The sequence below is a fragment of the Pieris napi genome, chromosome 18 (assembly GCF_905475465.1).
Source record: "Pieris napi chromosome 18, ilPieNapi1.2, whole genome shotgun sequence".
Lineage (NCBI taxonomy): Eukaryota > Metazoa > Arthropoda > Insecta > Lepidoptera > Pieridae > Pieris > Pieris napi.
This window is the reverse complement of record NC_062251.1, coordinates 4,026,075-4,047,777: the sequence shown is the minus strand read 5'-3', so window position 1 is coordinate 4,047,777 and position 21,703 is coordinate 4,026,075. Positions and strand designations below refer to the sequence as shown.

Sequence of the window (21,703 nt, the reverse complement as noted above, 5' to 3'; positions counted from 1 at the left end):
CAAGTTACCCTCCATAAGTACATAATAATACCACATCTTCCCTCTTATAAATAAAGCTATAAAGCAATCTTAATTCGAATTAACATCTAATAACTTAGCTGTTAACACAAATAATTATAGGTAACCTGGATGTTTTATCATTGAGAAATTATCTATCACGGTAGTCTAGTTCTAACGTAACTTATAACTACAACTAAACCTTAATAATATAAAGAAAAAACCAACATAAATCAAATGTACAACATCAATCAAAGGAGGTACTATTTACAATAACCTAGGTACTTTGTTTTTTGATTGGATGATGAAATTCAGTGCGTGTACATCATTATTCTTTGCGGCAAGAATTGCTCGTTGACTTAACCAAGTATAATTCTGATAATTCTCTCTGTTTGGGAAAACATTTTCAATAAGAGCTAATTGAGAGTCTACAAATCGGTAAAAGTCGTTGGTAAGAGTAATTAATCCAAATGTCGCATCAATTGGGACTTTTCCATTTCCAACAGCTAACAATTGTTTGGAAAATTGTGCAGCACTTTGATCATTTTGAAGTTGAACTCTCATATTAGTGGTTAGCGATAATGTTTTTATGTTATTCCATTAAGGTGATGCCTTCAGGCAAGCATTCAATTCATCTGCAGGCGTTCCACGGGGAATTACTGGCAACGGCTGTCTGAAATCGCCTGCCAACAATATCATTAAGTGCTTCAAGTGATTTCTTATGTGCCATTGTGCACTTATCCCAAACAATGAGCTTTCATTGCATCAACAATTTTCCCATTGCACTGGATCGGGAAATATTGCATTTTGGATTATCAATTGTGTTTAAATTGAGTGGCAACTTAAGCGCAGAATGTGCAGTACGACCGCCAGAAGAGTTCTAGAAGAGTTGCCGCAATTCCAGATGATGCTAACGCCAAAGCTTTCGATCGGTGCCGGACGGTGGGGAAATCGTCGACGAAATTCACGTTGTGTTTTTATCACTGATGAATTATTCCGTAAGAACATTGACACGATTATTCCACATTCTTGGGGAGTAAAACGGTCCATGTTTATTTTCAGTGTATTTTACATTTTGTTCACTACACAATTTTCAACAACAGAATGACAGGAAATGTCATATAAAAAAATACACAAATTTTGTTTAGTGCCAGTACTTTTGCGCCACCCAGTATATTAGGCATTATTATTTATTAATCACAGCGTTCGTTCTATTACTTTATTATACTAGGATATGAAATCATAGTATCAATCTTCTTCGTCTATGTTTCCTTCTGAAACAGTATGTAATTTTAAATTTTCATAAAAATATGTTATTTTGCTGGGATTACACCACTTTTACACAAGCTTAGCAAATCCTTATATTTGTTGTAACTTATGGCAAGTTCTCCCTCATAAGCCTGCTTTATAATCAATTCATGAGATATTCTAGCTGCCCTTCTTGTGCTAGATCGCAGGACAATAATTGTTTTTGGTTCATCTTCAAAATTGTATTTGAACTCTATCCTGTCAAAATTATTCGCATTCACTGTAACCACTCTCAGAAGTGTCCAATTTACTTTTTCGTTGGTAGTTTAATCCAATTTTTATTTACCAGCAGAGATTTGAAATCTAAGATTTCTGAGGTGGTTATCTCTTTGACTGCATATGGGTGCCCTTAAACTTTGACCCACAATTTTACGCTCACTAGCGCGCTCGATAGTTGAAAAGACACTATCCCCTTCATTTTGTGTGTGGGCCTTTTCCATAAATCGATGTGTAATCGTGACTCCAAAATCTTTTGCTGCAAGCAAGTAGAGAGAGAAACCTTTTGAGTTCCTATTCTGAGTTCTTTTATATATCATAGAGGCAACTAGAGACCTCATTTGTCCCGCGTTTAGCTATAGCTTCATGCCACATTAAACAGGTACCTTTTTTGGTAGCTAAATTATATACCGTAAAGTTAAAGGTTGACAATTTTCTTTTATAGTAAAATACGCTTACCGTGTGGTGCTATCAATACTTTTTCAAAATCAAAAGTAGCTGCTGCTAATATAATATCAGTATTCGACTTTGCATCATATTTATCCATCTGTTTTAAACGGCGTGCAGCTATTTTTGATGCTTGATGCTGTAAGTATCTTGATTTTTCTTTTTCTGTAGGTAATTCTGTATTTATGTATGTGTGACAAGTATCACAGAACTTTTTTCGGCTTATGGAATGCAATATTAAAATTAGCGTTGAGTATATACTTGTACTGTCTCTTATTTGCTTTATTCTTATATTTTTCAGAATCAAACCATTCAGCGTACAATCCATACATTCAAGATGCATTATCTACACCGTCTAAATATAATTCTTTAGATTTTATTTCTGATGTAATGTCTCCACAGGTGGAAATGATTTGATGTGGTGGACAAACGCTTCTAGACATCTCGTCGTCAATAACTCTGTTTGTATGTCTATATTTACCACGCCCATCTTCTGATACTTCTCCATAATGTAGTGATAATGCGCTCGGCATTATTATCACTACATGAGAAGTATAAATTGTATGTACATGTACATACAACATTTTCGATGAACGCTCACCGGCGTATATTGTTGTAAGTAATTTATACAATTGTTTAGGTTGGGGCCACCATGAAAAGTGTTAGTAACTGCTGATTCTCCGACAAACACCATGATGACGTCGTCTGCAAAGGTTTGACAATGGTTCCCCTTTTTTTTTCATTTCCTGCAGCAATGGATCCAAAAGTAGGTTCCAGAGTATAGGGCCACCTATGGATCCCTGAACGCATCCTTTCGATGTATTTCTATTAACCTCCTCTCCCGCATATTTTAGCTGAACCTTTCCTTCTTTTAAGTAGCAATCTATTAGCTTTCTCAAGTTAATCGGGACCTTTAGTTTAGCCAGCTGAACCCGTATCATTGGCCACCAGGCACTGTCAAAGGCGCCCTCTATGTCCAAGGAAACTATCGTAATCAGTTTTTTCTTATTAATTTGGTCTCATATATAGCCCATAAGAGGGAGTCTTCTGTGCTCTTTTGTGGCATAAAACCGTATTGACGGTGGCTAAGTATCACATGCCATTTTAATCTATACACAAGCAATATTTCTAGGATTTTGCCCATCACTGGCAGAAGACTGTATTGTGTACTTAGGTACTCTGAATAATTGTGACAGTGTACCTAATGAATCTCCAGTTGCCAAATATTTTAAAGTTATTTCTTATTTCGTTCGAGCAAGAATAGCATTACGCATTGTTGTATTTTGCCTTTGTATAGAAGAACCAACTTTATCTAACAACAACTATGGTTTACAATTTTCGCTACGTCATTCAACGTGCTTAGCAAATCTGGTGGAAGCGTCTTAACGGCCAAAGCGTAGCGGTGTATTAGACAATGATAAGGTAAAATTTGAGGAGCAACTTGTTTCACAAGTGCTTGAAATCCAGAACGAACACCCATCATGGAACAATCTGTACAAACGCCAACCAGCTGTGACCAGTCCAGTCCGATTTCCTCAATAAATTGTTTTAGCGTTTGAAATACGTCTTCGCCACGCGTAGTGGTGGGCAAAGACTTGCAAAACAGGTATTCCTCTTTTACATGGTCATTTTTGATATAACGAGTAAATAACAGCAATTGTGAACACGAAGCTACATCCGTAGACTCATCTTATTGCAGCGCAAACATATCACTTTCTTTAATTTCATCAATAACGGTTGCCAAAATATCGTTACTCATGTCTGAAATGCGTTTTTGAACTGTTGTATTTGAGAGTGATATTTGTTTAATCTTAGCCACATTTTGTTCGCCAATAACGAGCGATCAACACACAAACAAGGTTTGATAAAATCCTCTCCAATAGTATGCGGTTTTTTGTTCATAGCAATACGATAAGAAATTCGAAATGAAGCTTCAAGACACGACTTGTTTGCCTCATCTCTTTTAATAACTCCTGCAGTTCTCCTGACTTCACGTGAATAGTTTCCATTATTTTCTACGTTTTCATGATTATGATCAGGGATAGTGATTACATTTAACTCATCTCCTTGTAATATGCAGATATTGTGGACGACACAGCATGCAATGATGTACTCTGCTATTAAATCGACTCTTGTCATTGGTAGACAATGTAATAAGCTCCTTCATGCGTCCTTTTAATAATCCAATACATCGTTCAACAGTCACTCGTGCAGCTGAATGACGATAATTATAGTTTCTTTGTTTTTCAGTTAAATGTCCATTATCTCGATACGGAATAAGTGTTGATGTATTTCATACGCAGCATCGCCTAGAATATGGCAATTTTCTAAGAATTTATCATCATCATTTACGTAATCTGCAACTTCTGATAAACGGAAAACTCTCTGATCATGAACAGACCCAGGAAGTCCAGCATAACAATGAGTTATCAGAGTCTTGTGATCACAAACGATCTGTAGAATATTTTAACTATATGTAAATCAATTTTCAATACTAAGGTTAGTAGTGTGCTTTAAAATAACAGTCGCTAAATACCTGTAACTGAATAGAATGAAATCCTTTCCGATTAATATAATCTGCATGATTTTGTTTCGGACGATTAATACGAATATGAGTACCATCAATCGCCCCTATTACTTTTGGAAAGCCACTCGCTCTTTCAAATCCATGCATCACTTCTATAGCACGATCCCCCGTAGGCCATTGTATAAATCTTTGGATGCAATTATAAAAATAATATACAATGAAAACAATATTTTGACACTTTTTTAAATTATTTTCTGTGATTGATTCCGGTATACAAATATTCACAATGACAACAAAAAACGTTCAAACTAAAAAATCAAGTCAAAAAATCAATCTTAACAAAAACTAGGTATATAAATACATATATGCTTATTTTCGTCATGATCAAGATGTGTGTAGAATATTGTGTAATTCCATTAATAGTCCGGGAGGTAGCGTTGCATTTTCGGCAGTGATTTTACGCCGACTATTTTCCTTCTTTCACTATTTATCTCGAAATACTTATAACTGAATCAAGCGTCAGCTGGCGCACCTGCGGTGGGTGTGGAATTGGGAGGTTGCGAAAGAAGTAAAAAAAATTAAAAAATTAAGTAATAGTACGCTGCCTGAAACTTTTTCCGTAAATAGTTGATGTCATACTGAGCAAAAAAAAATCGTCAGCTGCATCGTGAAGGGGGGATTATGCGTCAGCTGCTCGCATGAACTTGTAATAAAATCACGTGAAATAAAGTCATAGTACGCCGGATGAAATTGGACTACGTGATCGTTTAAATAATTCAAAGTACGAAAATAACAATCAGCTGCGTGTATAGCGGTGGAAAGACCGTCAGCTGACGCAGTAAAGGTAAAGATTATTCTAGAAATGCACAGAATCTTTCTCGATATATTTTTGTCTCGTTTTATTCGTAACAAAATGCACGAGATGAAATAAAATCGAGTGTAAAATTAAATGAACGCAAAATAAAATGAAGGGTGATATAAACAAAATCGAAACATAGAAATAAAAAGATCGCAAAAGTTATTCGTTGTCGATGGTATCGCTATCATCATCGTTGTCTGACGAATCATCGGCCGAACTGTCCTGGAGGAAATCGTTCTCTTCGTCTTGATCGAGTTCTTGGCCTCGAATCTCTTCACCGTCATCTGTAAATGACCATGTAAATTATCAAAATTAGGCTACTAGAAAGCTCAAAGAAAGTGTCACCGACAAAAATTCCATACCGCCAATATAGTCGCTGCTATCCGTTATACTGGTGACTGATAGGGGTACTTGATCTCCTTCGAACCATTTGAAGACATATTTGTCGTCGTTTTCTTCCCTTCCCCAGTCCGTGGGAGATAATTGAGATGGATCTTGAAGGTGAGCATGGATCCAAAGGTGCGCTATGTATGACGTGCGCAGTAAATGCTGGCGTGGCTCGGATTTACATGGTGGGAAGATCGCCCCGTCGATACGGCTTTTCCACTTGAGCACGCCGTTTTTCTCATTGATTTGATAATTTTTCGCGAAGGTAGCAACGCGTGTAGCGTTGACACCGTTTATCGATTTAAACCCGTACAAGCGACAAACTAATTCTTTAATCGTTATGAAGACCTTGTCTAATTCACGACCCGGAATAGTTGCGATATTCCCCAACGCTTGCATATATGCCTGTGATTTTCGCAACAATTGTAAAGGCTTTTTTTTTCTTTCCTGTAAAATGCGGGATTAAAATCACAGCCTGTGAGGGCTTGGAAACCTGGCAACGCAGAGCACAAATCGGTTCCCAAGGTCCGTTCGGTCGACGAGGAGAACCGAAACTGCTTGTGTACGACAAAGATTCCCCAGGCAGATGCTGCTTTGAAATTTTAGGGGGAGAGGTTTAGGTAGCCCGAAGGTCGTGCTATGGGTTCAAGCAAGGCCAGAATGTATCGCAAAATATGTGTTTGAAAGCGAACAGCCTGACAGCAATGCTCCAAAATTTTAAATCTTGACTGGGTCAGCTGACGGTCTTTCCACCGCTACATAAACAGCTGATTGTTGTTTTCGTACTCTATATTTTTTGTAGAATCACGGAGTTAAATTTCATTCGGCGTATTATAACTTTTTTTTTAAACGTTTTTTTTCACAAGTGCATGCGGGCAGCTGACGCATAATCCCCCCTCCACGATGCAGCTGATGATTTTTTTTTTGCTCAGTATGACATCAACTATTCATGGAACAAGTTTCAGCCAGCGTACTATTACTTTATTTTTTTTACCTCTTTCGCAGCCTCCTACACCCGCACCCACCGATACTTGAGCAGCTGACGGTCGGTTCACTTATTAGTCATATAAGATCAACTATCGGTGTTAATATCAGCCGGCTTACTATGACTTTTGCATTTGCAACGCTACCTCCCGGACTATAACATTATTAGTATTTAAAACAGAGTATTTGCCCACTGACAATTATTCGTGTATCTCGCTTTCTATTCTGCTAGCACGGAGAATACGAACGATCAAATGTTTTAAGAAACATACTTAATAGAAAAAGTAAATTATTAAACAATCAAATTGATCAGAGCTCCGTATTTGAAAAAGGAAAACCAAAAATACATATTTTATTATAGTAATAAGTTAGTGATGTCAACCACTGTTTGAACAACACCACCAAACTTTTGATCTGATCCACTTCTTATCTCGTAAAAACAGACGTAGAGATTTAACATACGAGGCGTGTATTTAAAGTAAGGTCTCCATTTATTTTTTTCACATTAAATAACATGTATTTACAAAATTTAATACATTGCTGTAAAGCTTGAAATCTAAGCTATTTTTCTTTATAATCGCCATTCACTTCGATGAGTTTCTTCATTCGTACGACAAACTTTTGTATCCCCTCCTCGAACCATGATCCCGCCGCCTCGCGCAGGAACGAAATGACCGCTTCATGCACCTCTTCATCATTCGCAAATTTCGCGAACATTAAAATGAAAATGGAATTTTCATGGAAACATGTGGAAGTCACTAGGGGCGACGTCGGGACTGTAAGGAGGGTGGTCCAACACATCCCAACCAAATTCCGTAATGAGTGACGTTGTTTTGTTGGCCACATGAGGACGCGCGTTGTCGTGATGAAGTCGTACTCCCTTGGTCAGCATCCCTCTTCGTTTATTTTGAATAGCTCTTCGAAGTTTCCTCAAGGTCTCACAGTACCGATCAGCATTTATGGTTGTTCCACGAGGCATGAAATCGATCAGCAATACACCCTTTCTGTCCCAAAAGACGGTGGCCATAACCTTGCCTGCTGATTATTCTTGCTTAAATTTTTTAACTTTAGGCGAATGCGTGTGTCTCCATTGTTTCGACTGCTCCTTCGTTTCCGGTATGTAATAATGAGCCCATGTTTCATCTCCTGTAACGATTGAATCGAGAAATTCTTCCCCTTCCTCTTCAAAACTGGCGAGAAAGTCTTGGGCACATTGGACACGTTTCACTTTGTGCTCCGGGGTAAGCATTTTTTAATTACGAATACGAGACAAAATTAACTTAATCATTTTTAATCAAATTTAAATGAATTCAAAAGTTAGCGTCATCATAGTTATGGTAGTATTCTCTGAGAATAGATTCTGTATTTTCTGTGTTATGAGTATGTTGAGGTTCAGATAAAATTATATCAGAGTTTTCTTGAAGTGGGGTAGACGATGACGATGGCCCAGAAATGTTAGTATGAAATACAACTTTTTTGCATTGTTTATCACATATATCTGACGTTTCTGTTAGTTGTTTTAAAATGCCTTTGTGCATAACTGTATGTATAATTGATTCTGCATATAGAGCTTGGACTTTGTCCATTTTTTCAATTTTTTTTGAAATTGTCACTCCTAGAGCTTCATATTCTGTCATCTGTTTGCTCTTTTTTTGAAGAGCTTCTGTGCATACATTAAAGAACTTAATTTGAGTGTCAATTATATTTGACTTCCTCTTCGTTCCCCGTGGAGTAGGGGTTGATTCCTGAAAAAAATGTAATAAAAATGAATATTTTTTACAGTTTCCTACAAGCAAAGAAGAATGGCTGGAAATTGCTAAAGGTTTCCATGATCATTGGAATTTTGTTAACTGTGGAGGCGCACTGGACGGAAAACATATAAGAATTATTCCTCCTGCCAATTCTGAAGCAAAATATTACAATTATAAGAACGTTTATAGTATGGTTTTAATGGCTCTGGTAGACTCAAACTATGAGTTTATTTTTGTTGACGTTGGTAAAAATAGCAGAATGTCCGATGGGGGTGTTATTGAATACACAACCTTTTACAACAAATTATTAAGAGGACAATTAAATTTACCCGAGAGAAGCAGAATGTTCATTATTTAAATTACGTTTTCATTAGTGATGAAGGTTTTGCTTTGAATGAAAACCTTTTGACCCTCTACCCGCAAAGAGAACTTGATCATGAAAAACGAATCTTCAATTACAGACTCTCACGTGCTCGTAATGTTGTTGAAAATACATAAATTATTGCCTCTAGATTTCAGATACTACGTACACCTATTAACATGAAACCAGAAAATATATGTTACATAGTACTAGCAATATGTAGTATTCATAATTTTTTAAGAAAGAGAAGTAATTTTTATATGTCAGCATCAACCGTGACCAGAGAAAATATTGAATCGAGTACTGTTTTAGACGGAGATTGGCGCCAAAACAGCTCTGAACTAACTCCATTGGACAGATATTCGTCCAGAAATGTGCTTTCCTTAGCTAAACAGAGTAGAGATGAATACAAAACATATTTCAATACAATAGGTAAGGTTTCTTGGCAAGAAACTATGATAAACGCTGGTAGAGCATAGCTGTTAATATGGACAAACTTTTAATTTTTTTGTAAAAATCATTTAACTTAATTTTAAAATGAAAATAATCACTTACTTATACGTAATAAAAAGGCTTTCTGTGAAAAACGTGTATTTATTATCTTACCTTAGTATTTGTATTTTCGGCATTAATTGGTAGCGATGCTATATTAGTAGTATCCTGTAGTGGTGATGGTGAGACATCTCGTGGCGGTGATACTGAGTTAGTACGGGAAAATAACAGTGAAGCGACGTTTGTATATTGGGAATTTTCATTTTATATGTCTATATTGGAAATACTTGGAGTCGGCAATTCTTGGTCTTTGGTAAACAACATTTGATGATAATACCAAAGACTTGGTTTATATATATCATCCTGTGCACTTCCGCTTTTATTTCTGGTATCAGACACTTTTTTTAACTCCTTGCGGAATGCTCCCCTTAGATTTTGTATTTTTTTCGTGACAAAATCCCGGTTCGCCGTTGTAAAACCAACATTTTTGCAATATTCGATGAGTTCGTCGTACGCTTTTTGTTTTAAATTACGGTTTGTATAAGCCGACTTATTTTTAAATTGCCATAAACATGGATGTTCCCGATATATCCTTATAAGCAGTGACACTGCTTCCACTCTCCAAACTGCCATTTTGAAATAATTGTCATCCACACGAGGCACCCGCATAAAACTGTACAAACGTTAGTACACACCTTTGAGTATTAAGCCAGAAAGGAGTCGCCTTTACGCGCGTCCCCCTCTGTCATACGGGATTTACACTCGCGCTTCGTCCCTCGCCTCGTGGCTCGCCTCGTCCCTCGTGCGAGGCTCGTGTTGATCGATGGTAAATGAGTTGCCTGTTTACACTCGCGTGCCGAGTTCAGTCGTCTTTGAGCTAGCAACAATGGAGGACGTCGAAGTTTTAGCAGCAACAAGTTTGTGCGTACTGGGCTTATACTGCTACGTGACTAATTTAAATAAAAGGAAAGTAGTAAAGAAACGGCGGTGGCGCCCAAGAAGATGGTGGATGATATCGATTCATCGCAATAGAACCCTGTAAGTGTGTTAATGCCTACGGAGCTTCTGCTTCTCCCTGAATCGCATTATACAATATGTAGTATAGTTATTTTTAATGCTTCTCTTTTAAATTTCAGGCAAAGTATGGAACAAATGTTTCAAGAAATGCTGAATGAAGATTCTGGCGAGTTTCAGAATTTTTGCCGAATGTCACCAAATGATTTTGATTTTCTGCTAAGCAAAGTAGAACCTTTGATTAAAAAGCAAAAGACTAGACTCAGAATACCCATCCCAGCAAAAGTGCGCTTAGCTATAACGTTACGATTCTTAGCTACTGGCGACAGCTACAGGAGCCTTCACTACTTATTCAAGGTTTCCAGTGCAGCCATCTCAATCATTGTACAAGATGTCTGTAATGCTATCAACACAGTGCTAAAGGATCAGATAAAGGTAAGAAATTAAAGTAGGTACTTGATTAGTCAATCATGTATTTATTAAAATTATGTATGTAGCCTAAATTATGCATGTTTTTTTAGTAACATCACTGAATAATCATCAACTTACGTATTTTTAAGCTTATACGTATGTATTCATTTATTTTCATCAACTTACACTGTAGTATCACCAACGTATACAGTAATCATCAACTTACGTATTTTTAAGCTTAAACGTAGTCCTTATTTACTATCATCAACTTACATTGTAGGTATCACCAACGTATATAGTATAGTTGTAAGTTTAGTATTCTTATTTTTATACTTTAGTACTTACATAGATATAGTTAGTAAAATTAATTGTATTTGTCATTTAAAGCATTTATGAGCGCTGTATCTATGATGCTTTGAGAAGCATAGGGCTGCGTAATTTCGTCAGAAAGGATAGTGAAATTTTGTGATGGTAAAACGGTATCAATAGTGGCAGTTGCTGAATGTGTATTCGGGATAGATATTTGTACGGGGGAATGTTGTGGTGGCGAGACATAGCTGTAATGAGAAGCAGGACGGTCCGGGATAGATATTTGTACGGGGGAATGTTGTGATGGCGAGACATAGCTGTTATGCGAAGCAGGACGGTCCGGGATAGATATTTGTACCGGGGAATGTTGTGGTCGCAAGACATAGTTGTTACGAGAAGTAGGACGGTCTGGTATATAACTCGGAGAGTTAGAGGAAGATGGTATAGAATGTATCGGCGATGGTGTAGATCTGGAGTATCGGTTAAATTAAACAACAGAGAAGGCCTCTAGCAACCTTAAAATAGTACACCAGAATATACAAGGTTTTTCTGGAAAGAATCTAGAAATCTCTTTGTTTTTAAACAGTCAGAATATCCATGTATTATGTCTCACAGAGCATTGGTTAAAAAAAAATGAATTATTAGATTGTATTGAAAATTATAAAATTGTTAGTGCATTTACTAGGGAATGTGCAATTAGAGGTGGGTCATTAATAATGTTACAAAACAATATCAAATATAAAGAAAGATTAGACATAATAAAACATTCCATTGAACAAACGATAGAAATTTCTTGTGTGGAATTTGAACAATTTATAATTGTGTGTGTATACAGACCCCCTTCTGGAAGCTATGATCTGTTTGAGTCTTCTATGGAAAATGTTCTTAATATTATAAGTAAAAATAACAAAAAGATGGTTGTCTGTGGGGATTTCAATTTAAATATTTTAGTTTCTAGTACATATACAAGTAGATTTACTAATTTATTTGGGTCGTTCAATCTACAATATTCTTTCTTTGAACCAACTAGGATTACCCCCCTATCAGCTACCTGCTTGGATAACATTTTTTCTGATTGCGTTTTATATGAAAAATGTATTGTTAACTGGGTGGATTCAGATCATAGTGGACAAAAAATCATTGTTGAGCGCCATAGGGTTAATCAAGACATAAAAATTACTTTTAGGCCAATAACGGACAAACGCTTAAAGGTTTTTGAAAATAATATTAAGAATAAACTTAGGTTTCTTAAAAATTCAAATGATGCTAATGAGCAATACGAATATTTATGTCAACAAATAAGCATAGAATTTGCTAGCATATTTAAACAAAAAACTGTTTCTTTAAACGCTAAAATGAAATTCTGTGACTGGGCCACACCAGGTATTTACGTTAGTAGAAGAAAATTGTATGATCTATATTATGAAAAGTCTATTTCTACTGAGCAGTCGCTTATAAACTATGTCAGAAATTATTCAAAAATATTTAAAAAAGTTTGTAATATAGCAAAGGCAAATTATTTGAGTAATAAAATAAAAAAATCGGACAATAAAATTAAGACCACTTGGAACATTATTAATCAAGAAACTGGTAAAACTTCATTTAAAGATAGCTCTTTTGAAATTAATATTAATGGCAAAATTATAAAAAAAGATGCAGCGGTCGCAAATGCTATGGAGTCCTTTTTCTCTGAAATCCCTGCAAGAATCACTAGTAAACTGAATTCATCTACGCAATTCGCGCTTTCACTTTTAACGTCTAGCACAAATAAAAATAGTAGTGCATTCGATTTTCATAAAATTAACACGGATTCTATTGTAAAGGCATTTAGATCGTTGAATAAGAAGAAAACAGAAGATCTATGGGGAATATCAGTAGCTGTAATAGCACCAATAATTGGAAATATTTCTCCTTATCTAACGATTATTTTTAATAGATGTATCGATGATGGGGTTTTTCCCAATCTCATGAAATATAGTAAAATTATTCCTTTATTTAAGTCTGGAGACAAATCGGACCCCACGAATTTCCGCCCTATATCAATTTTACCAACTCTAAGTAAAATATTTGAAAAAATTATTCATAATCAATTGCTTTCACATTTTAGATTAAATAAACTATTTCATGATAGACAATTCGGTTTTACTAAGGGTAGATGTAGTACGGATGCGGGTGTGGAGCTCATGAAGCAAATATTCGATGCCTGGGAAAATAAACAGGATGCTTTAGCTGTCTTCTGTGACCTGTCCAAGGCTTTTGACTGTGTAGAGCATAAAACATTATTGGGAAAATTACAGTATTATGGCGTCTCAGCAAACTCAATAAAAATAATAAATTCATACTTGAGTGACCGATTACAAAAAGTGGTTATAAATAAAGCAGAGTCTTTAGGAGCTCCTATTCTCATGGGTGTGCCTCAGGGGTCGATATTGGGGCCGTTGCTCTTTCTTATCTACATAAATGACCTGCCATTTTATATAAATAACTTATGTGAAACGGTATTATTTGCAGATGATACATCTCTTATTTTTAAAATCAGTAGGAACGCAATAAATTTTGACGAGGTAAATGATGCCCTTTCCCGAGTTATGTGTTGGTTTACTTATAATAACTTGTTACTAAATTCTAATAAAACAAAATGTATTAGATTTTCTTTGCCTAACGTAAAACAGGTCAGTACAAACATTAATATTAATGAGGAAATAATTCAATGTGTTGATTCAACTGTATTTTTAGGGATCACTCTAGATTCTCGTTTGCAATGGAAGCCCCATATTACAAATCTATCGGCAAGACTTAGTTCGGCTGCTTTTGCGATAAGAAAGATTAGATGGATGTCTGATGTCGAAACGGCGAGGCTTGTATACTTCAGTTACTTCCATAGTGTTATGACATATGGTATATTGTTGTGGGGCTCAGCGGCCGATATTCAAGATATTTTTGTTTTACAAAAAAGAGCAATACGCGCTATATACAAATTAAAACCGCGTGACTCGCTAAGAGAATTATTTAAAGAGATTGGTATTTTAACAGTTGCCTCCCAATATGTGTATGAAAATATTATGTACGTTTATAAAAACATTAATAAATTTATAAAGCGCAGTGACTGTCACAATTTAAACACAAGAAGTAGGAATAGACTTGATTTTCCAGCTTTCAGACTTCATAAAACTGCTCACTCATTTATGGGGAAATGTATACAGATATTTAACAAGATTCCGGACCGTGTAACCAAACTTCCGATACATGAGTTTAAGCTTTGCATCAAGAAAACCCTAACAAAGGGAGGATATTACACTGTTCGGGAATTTATAGACGATGACAATGTGTGGGCACTAGTGCCGCTGTAAGATGGGGAGTTGACATGCATAAGAGTACAAATTGTACCTAAATGATTAAATGACTTATTATTATTATTATTATTATTATTATTATTGCTGCAATTGTTGTGGTGGATTTGCCAAAAGTAGCCCATCAATGCGATGCATAATCTGACGCCGTTCTTGTTTTGAATATTCTCGTAATCTTGTAGCCAATAACTGCGCGTACATGTCGCACTCGTCAGTTTCCTTCCTGTTCAATAATATGCTGTTTAAATTAGATACCGTGTCTTTTATATTCTTCTGAATCTCTGTGTCGCAATCTTCACGAGGACGCTTTTTTTTGACAGGTGATTTAAATATTTTTTTATTGTTCGCTGGTTTGTCTTTCTCGCTATTCTGTACATTGCTCTGGGCATTATTATTGTCACTAATAAGCTCGTTATTTTGTTCGTTACCATGGCGATCAATATTGTCACTATCCTCGTTGACATTATCTGGATCTGATGTTATCTGAAATAGATTACATACATTCTTAATCATAATTGTTCTAAAATACAGAGTCCTCATCCTCAACAGTATCAACAGCCGTGGATATCATTATGAACAACTGTTTCATATGGAATTCGCGAAAAATAATTCGATCTCTCCATACGAACAGACCGAATCACGAACCACCTGAACATAGGTGATTGACAAATTAGGACCCGAAATAATTCATACTTTTTCTTGTTTTTCAGATGCCGCGGACAGAGGCAGAATGGTTAAATATAGAAAGGCGCTTTCAGAGAAAATACCCACATTGTGTAGGTTGTATTGATGGCAAGCATGTACAGATACAATGTCCAATTGACAGTGGCTCAGAATACTACAATTATAAAGGGACTTTTAGTTTTGTGCTCTTAGCTTTAGTTGATAATGATTACCGCTTCATATTTGCCGATATCGGAGCTCAGGGTAGAATAAGCGATGGAGGCGTATTTCAAAACAGTGTTCTTTGGGAAAGAATTTCTACAGACACTATTAATTTACCACCTGATTGTCCACTTCCTGGTGGACAATGTAATGTACCATATGTTTTTCTCGGAGATGGGGCATTTGCGTTAAGCAAACACGTTATGAAACCTTTCCCAGGAAACCATCCCCTTGGTTCATTACAACGCAATTTTAACAAGAGATTATCTAGTACACGTGTTATCGTTGAAAATGTTTTTGGAGTTCTAACAACAGTTTTTAGAATCTTTAAACACCCAATGGAAATTAATAAGGATAAAGCTATATTGATAACAAAGACTTGTATTCTATTACATAATTTTCTCAGAAATAGTAGGACTTCAAGAAACATTTACACACCTCCTGGTACCTTTGATACTGTTGTCAATGATGAAATAATTCAAGAAGGTTCTTGGAGGCGACAGGTTTCCACTAACCCGGCTATAATACCTATTCCAACTGTAGCTAGACGTGCAGCACAGAGTGCCATAGACGTAAGAAATGAGTTCGCTAATTTTTTTCAAAGGCAAAATGTTTAAGACAATAAATTGTTACCCATTTTATCGAATAGTAATGAGGTTATAAATCAGTTGCTAAGAGCAAACTCGCCAGCCAATATCAAAATTATTTAATTATTGTGTATTATTTATATTGGATACAACTTTTGATAGTAGGTAATTATTATTTATAGAAGTACTTGCTTGTGCCCGGCCCGGGACTCGAACCTGGGATAAAAAGTATCTATTATGTTATTCTGGGTCATTCTATATCTGTGCCAAGTTTCATCCATATCTGTTCAGCAGTAACGATATACTAGCGCCATCTACCGACTAGCGTTATCTGTCTATACCTACTTGATGATGATTTATTGAAGATGACTAATTACTTGAACTGACTAATTACTTGAATAAACCTAACTAAACAAATATGTACTTAGTTTTATTTTACTTACTTGTCTTTCTTCAGTGCTCACTGTGGTGTTACACTCGTAAATGGATGCCAAAAATGTTTCCATAGCATCGTAATACAACCACACTGGCTTGTAAATATCATCTTCTCCTGCGCCGGACCTTACTGATTGTTTTTTGCGCCGGAGTAGCTGGCGAAATGTAGCCATGAGAGAATTTTTCTTGTTTTTTAATTCTGTTTGAGATCTTCCCATTATTTCGGACAATCTCGCCCATGCATCGCTAACTTTTTGGCTGTTCTTGTGGCATTTATGTTTAGGGTCCCAAATTATTCGTTCTTTTTGAAATAGTTCTATGAACTTAAATGTTTCGTCTTGCGACCAATCCATTATACGATTACTGCGTTTTTGTTTTTGCGTATTTAAAACTAAACACAACCTGCGCGGCACGATGTAGAAGCCAGAATAAAGCTGGAGGGCGAATGTAAACACCCACTCGCGTGCGACGCGAGGTCCTTTGACTCGTGCCCCAAAAACCGCTTCGGACGCGAGCGCCGCGAGGGACGAGGCGAGCCACGAGCGTCTGTTCACACTCGCACCTCGCCCCTCGCCTCGTCCCTCGCCTCGCGACTCGTACGCGAATGTAAATGGGCTATGAGAGGAAGCGAGAAATGAACAAGACAGAGCAATATTCAAATCTGATTTATTGTTATAAAACAATATCTTAAAAACTAATTACACCTATTCACACATACATGATATTTTTGTAGTGAGCTGTTGGCGTATCGCGCAACCTCAGCTTTTAAGATTTGGAACACATATGAGCCGTATCAGCAGATGATCAATATTTAAATAAAATATCATTAAAATTGCTCTTCAGCTGCTAATATTTAGCACACACCGGGTCCATGTTAGCAGTTTGCTGATGTTTCAATGATGAAATCTTAACTAACGGTATATTAATAATAAAGTATATTATCTGATTTATAATTCGGCTATTTACTGTATTAAAAGATTCTATATCATTTATATTGTTAGATAACATTACTTCTTTTGGAAGTATACTATTTATAGCATCCTGTAAAATATGAGATTGTAAAATGCTATGATGAAACATATTATGTTCTGCAAAAGTAATCGCAGTACTATGTCTTTCAGATACCTCTTGTAAGGTTTGGGTCTGTAATAATAAAGAAGTCGCTACTTTTTGATGTATTTTTGAATTAAATACTCCTTGAAATTGTGGATTAATTTGCTGTTGAATAAAGGTAATCTTAGCAATTTGTTTATTATCCTCTTCCAGTGTATCATATGTTACTGATGTTTGTTTGTTATATGCTACTCGAAGAGTTTCTAAATCTTTCTGAATATTGTCTAAATCGTCTTGATCTAAATTACCAGTAATAGATTTAATTACAGATCTTAATCCATTAATTAATCCACGCTTTACACGACTATTACTTTGTATATTCAAATGTTTACAAATTTCCTTGACATGTTCTAAAATAATATCATATCTCTGATATATGTGTTTGGCTTCATCAGATTTAAATCTAGTGAGAGCATTTTTCATGGAATTTTCAATACTATCTAGGTTATTCTTTATAGGTTTAATATCTAATTTATGAATAATTGCCCACCGTCCTTCTAGGAATCGAGTTGGATTCTATTAAAATTACATTTTCCGAAGGAGTTAGTTTTCTGAACTTGAATACTGTGACGAAGAAGATGAATGAGTCTGGAACAATATTTAGTTTTTCAACACGATATGATCGACCATTACTCACAATGACAATAATGTGGATGTTGACCCCTGAAGTAGTCATGTTTAGGTTTAGTAAATACGTTATTTGGATTCGGTTTCCAAGAATAATTTGGTCTGTTTGATTGCATTCTTTGGTTCGACCGTTGTGTCGGTGGATAAACATCTCTCGGGTTTTGTTGCGGTACGGTATATGATCGCGGATACTGATAGCTACGTTCTGCTCTATTATGTATCGGATAGTTTGGTTTTATATAATTTTGAATAACCTTTGGTGGAGGTATAATTGGCGAATTTTTTTGTTTAATGTTATTAAATCTACCTTCTGCTTCTATCTTGAATCGCGGTGTTGTTTTTGTGTTTTTCTTGTTCATCTATTAATAACGTGTTGAATTCACGGTTATCGCCACAAACGCTCTTTAGAATTTCTTCTATGTTTGCCCATTTTAATTCATGGTCCATCATACTCACAGATTCGGACGCTTTGCCCTTTAATTTACTCATAAGTAGCATGGACTTACCTCCCGCGCGCATTAACCATTGTTTCGCACTATTTAAATAATTATATAATCTATATGAGTCACATACGACGTATGCTAAAGTTTTAGGATCCATTGTTTTTAATCCTCTTTTCGTTTGTGAACTTAAAATATCTAATGAACTTGGCACACTATAGAGCAAGCTAGTATTTCCCTCACTACCAAAAGGAGGGTGATTTTCACCACAATCACTAACACTTAGGCATCTTTTCCATTACACGGTTGTTCAAACGTACGGTGTGTAAGCCGTACGGTTGAAAAAACGTGCTAGCTTGTACATGATACGGCAAAATCACCGCGCGAGACATTGGTAAGTACTGGCTAGTAGCGCTTTTTACTCGGGCTGTGTAGGACGTGCTGCGTCATGAATTTTCTTACGAAAAAAAAGATTATAGTTGCTTATTACATATATAGGAAAAAGAAAATAGAAAAAAAAAGGGAAGTAAGGTTTTGGATACATCCGATTTTAGAAAAAAGGGAGGAATATGGCGCGTTTCATACACTTGTCAAGAATCAATTGAGAGAAGATGAAGACAAGTTTTACAATTATTTTAGAATGCAGAAAACTACATTCGACAACTTGCTCCAAAAATTATCCCAGGAACTAAAACATCAAGATACTTTTATGCGAGAGAGTATATCGCCCGCAGAAAGATTGGCTGTAACTCTGAGGTAAGTAGGTACAAAATTAAATGACATATTTTAGTTTAAAATTGTTTATTGCACACAAACAAAATTATTACATGTAATTGAATTTTAATAATTATTAATTTAAGAACAAGTAAATCAAAAAATACACTACGCTGAAAATGCTACTCAAGTGCGGTACTAAAATCGAATTCGTCTTCAATAGAAACTTGAGAATCTGCCGAGATACTTTCCGCATTTACACTATGTACAGATAATTGTGATTCGGGTCGGTAGTGGATTGGCTCTAAACCAGAACCGTGTCCAAAATCATGAGAAGACGTCTGTGGACGACTTATTCCATAGCTCGATCTAGCAGCTGTAGAATATCCATATGTTGACGATTGCGCATTTGAGGATGCTGTACCACTTAAATATCCTTGATGGCCTTGATCCCATTGGTTTCTTGATGTAGGTATATACTGAGTACACTGTCTTTGTTGAATATTTTTAATTATTGAAATTACTTGAAACTGAAAGTCTATCATATTTTCATCACTGAACTTGTCAACTGTATCAGCGATTCCCATAAAAAAGTTCATACTACGGCTTTTCTTTTTCTCATCTCGTTCTGCTGAATCCATAAACTTCATAAACCTAATGTCAACTTCACTTAGTTCATTTTTTCTTTTTTTTTAGCCCTTTGCGTCTCACTCCGTTCAGTGTATCCCGAGCTTGATTGATTCGGGACTGCACTATCAAAATTTTCATTACTGAGGCTAGAATCATGAACATGTTCAGTCATGTTAGAATCGGTCTTGCGATGCTCAACATTTTTTTTTAGGAACATCATTTCATCATAGAACATATATTTTCTTATTTTTTTTGCTGAAGAACCAGACTTACATTCATTAATTTTTTTGTCATATTTTATCCAGCTATCTTTCATATTGGTCCACTTCTTCATCACCATTTGCCCTGAAAATAAATAAATAATAATTATTAAATTCAAAATTTATGAAAACCCCCGACCTAAACTGAATCGACCCCGACCTAAAATGGGGTTTTAGTATTTGAACCTGAACCGTTTTGTTTTATATTTCAGGTATCTAGCAACAGGAGATACCTTTACTGACCTATACTACAGCTATAGAATTGGAATAAAAACCATAAGTTGCATCGTACGTGAAGTATGCCACTACATTTGGTTAGAACTGTATAAAGAATATATGAAAATGCCATCTAAAGAAGACTGGCTACACATTGCAAGCAAATTTCAAGAATCTTCCAACTTCCCGCTGTGCTTAGGAGCGGTCGATGGAAAACACATCAGACTTATTAAGCCAATTGATAGTGGCTCGATGTTTTTAAATTACAAACATTTTTTTTCTATAGTTTTGATGGCAGTAGTAGATAGCGATTACAACTTTATATTTGTTGACGTTGGCGCCTACGGAAAGGAGTGTGATTCCAGTGTGTTTAAAGAGACCCCATTTTGGAAAAATTTAACAAACAACGGATTAAATCTACCCGATGCAACACGTTTGCCTGGAATTGACTACGATTTGCCATATGTGTTCGTTGCGGACGAAGCCTTTGCTTTGCATTATCACTTGCTTCGTCCATTTGGTGGTCATCAGCTTGATCAATTAAAACGTACATTTAACTACAGACTCACAAGAGCGCGAAGATTTGTTGAATGTGCGTTTGGCATTTTATCCAATAAATGGCGAATTTTTCACCGGCCAATGAATGTGTCCATCGATTTGGCAGTTGATATTGTGAAAACATGTTGTGTTTTGCAAAATTTTATACATAAGCAGGAAAACTTTCAGTTTCACAATGCGAGTGAAAATGAGTCCACCCTTGATTCAGAATCGGAACTAATCCAGTTACCTATCACGAATGCAGTTCGCGGAAGTTTGGCGGCTAATGAAGTTCGCAACAGATTTGCACAATATTTTGTATCTAACGAAGGTCGCCTCTCCTATCAAAACAACTATGCATAAGTAAAAAGTTAATAATTAAATATCTGTAACTTACCAAACTTGTTTTTCTCATCACCACTTAAATCTTCAAATGTGGGCTGGAAATGAATAAATATTTCTTTCCAGGAATCATATTTAAGCCGCTTATTTTTATAATCGTCGATGGTCTTATCCCATATTACAGGCCTTTCTTGAATCAACGTAATTAATAATTCTTGATTTATGTTCATTTTATAATAAAATCGCGAAACAGCGTATATAAGCGGTCACGAATCCGTGCGTACGTCCGGCACCGTCGACACACCCCGATAGACTGCCATACAACACTGGTGAAAATCACGCCGTGCGTAGACGCGGCGCGCCGAGGGGCAGTCACGGCGCACGCGGCCGCGGCGCCGTGCCTTGGCGCCACCGTGCATGTCGACAAGCTCATATAGTGATCCATACCACACTGACGACCGTGCCTACACGCGGCGAATTAACCGTAGATTTTCACGGCGAGAA

General features: G+C 36.2%; 2 protein-coding genes, 1 long non-coding RNA gene and 1 pseudogene across 4 annotated transcripts in view; 2 read left to right on the top strand and 2 right to left on the bottom strand.

Moving 5' to 3' along the window:
- Positions 1-7,193: 7,193 nt before the first annotated feature.
- On the bottom strand, positions 7,194-9,553 carry LOC125058419. Its single transcript, XR_007118396.1, has 2 exons — positions 9,444-9,553; positions 7,194-8,470 (listed from the first exon to the last, which is right to left on the bottom strand). It is a non-coding gene; the product is annotated as an uncharacterized LOC125058419 (long non-coding RNA).
- Positions 9,554-9,672: 119 nt separating this feature from the next.
- The window catches only part of LOC125058341, a 36,344-nt gene continuing 24,313 nt past the window's right edge, over positions 9,673-21,703 (top strand). The window contains exons 1-3 of the mRNA XM_047662417.1: positions 9,673-10,367; positions 10,466-10,778; positions 15,124-15,966. Coding sequence (XP_047518373.1) covers positions 10,153-10,367; positions 10,466-10,778; positions 15,124-15,915 — 1,320 coding nt within the window. The 5' untranslated portion in view covers positions 9,673-10,152 and the 3' untranslated portion in view covers positions 15,916-15,966. The remainder of the gene's footprint in view (positions 10,368-10,465; positions 10,779-15,123; positions 15,967-21,703) is intronic.
- On the top strand, positions 18,802-21,253 carry LOC125058352 (protein ANTAGONIST OF LIKE HETEROCHROMATIN PROTEIN 1-like). 2 transcript variants are annotated; one of them, XM_047662429.1, is made up of 3 exons: positions 18,802-18,894; positions 18,999-19,256; positions 20,317-21,253. In XM_047662429.1, the coding sequence occupies exons 1-3, from the start codon at positions 18,863-18,865 to the stop codon at positions 21,218-21,220; spliced, it is 1,194 nt and encodes a 397-aa protein (XP_047518385.1). In that variant the 5' UTR covers positions 18,802-18,862; the 3' UTR covers positions 21,221-21,253. The 2 variants fall into 2 exon arrangements, with proteins under 2 accessions (XP_047518385.1, XP_047518384.1); XM_047662428.1 differs by lacking the exon at positions 18,802-18,894 and having other exon boundaries at positions 18,949-19,256.
- LOC125058378 lies at positions 19,255-21,682 on the bottom strand (annotated as a pseudogene).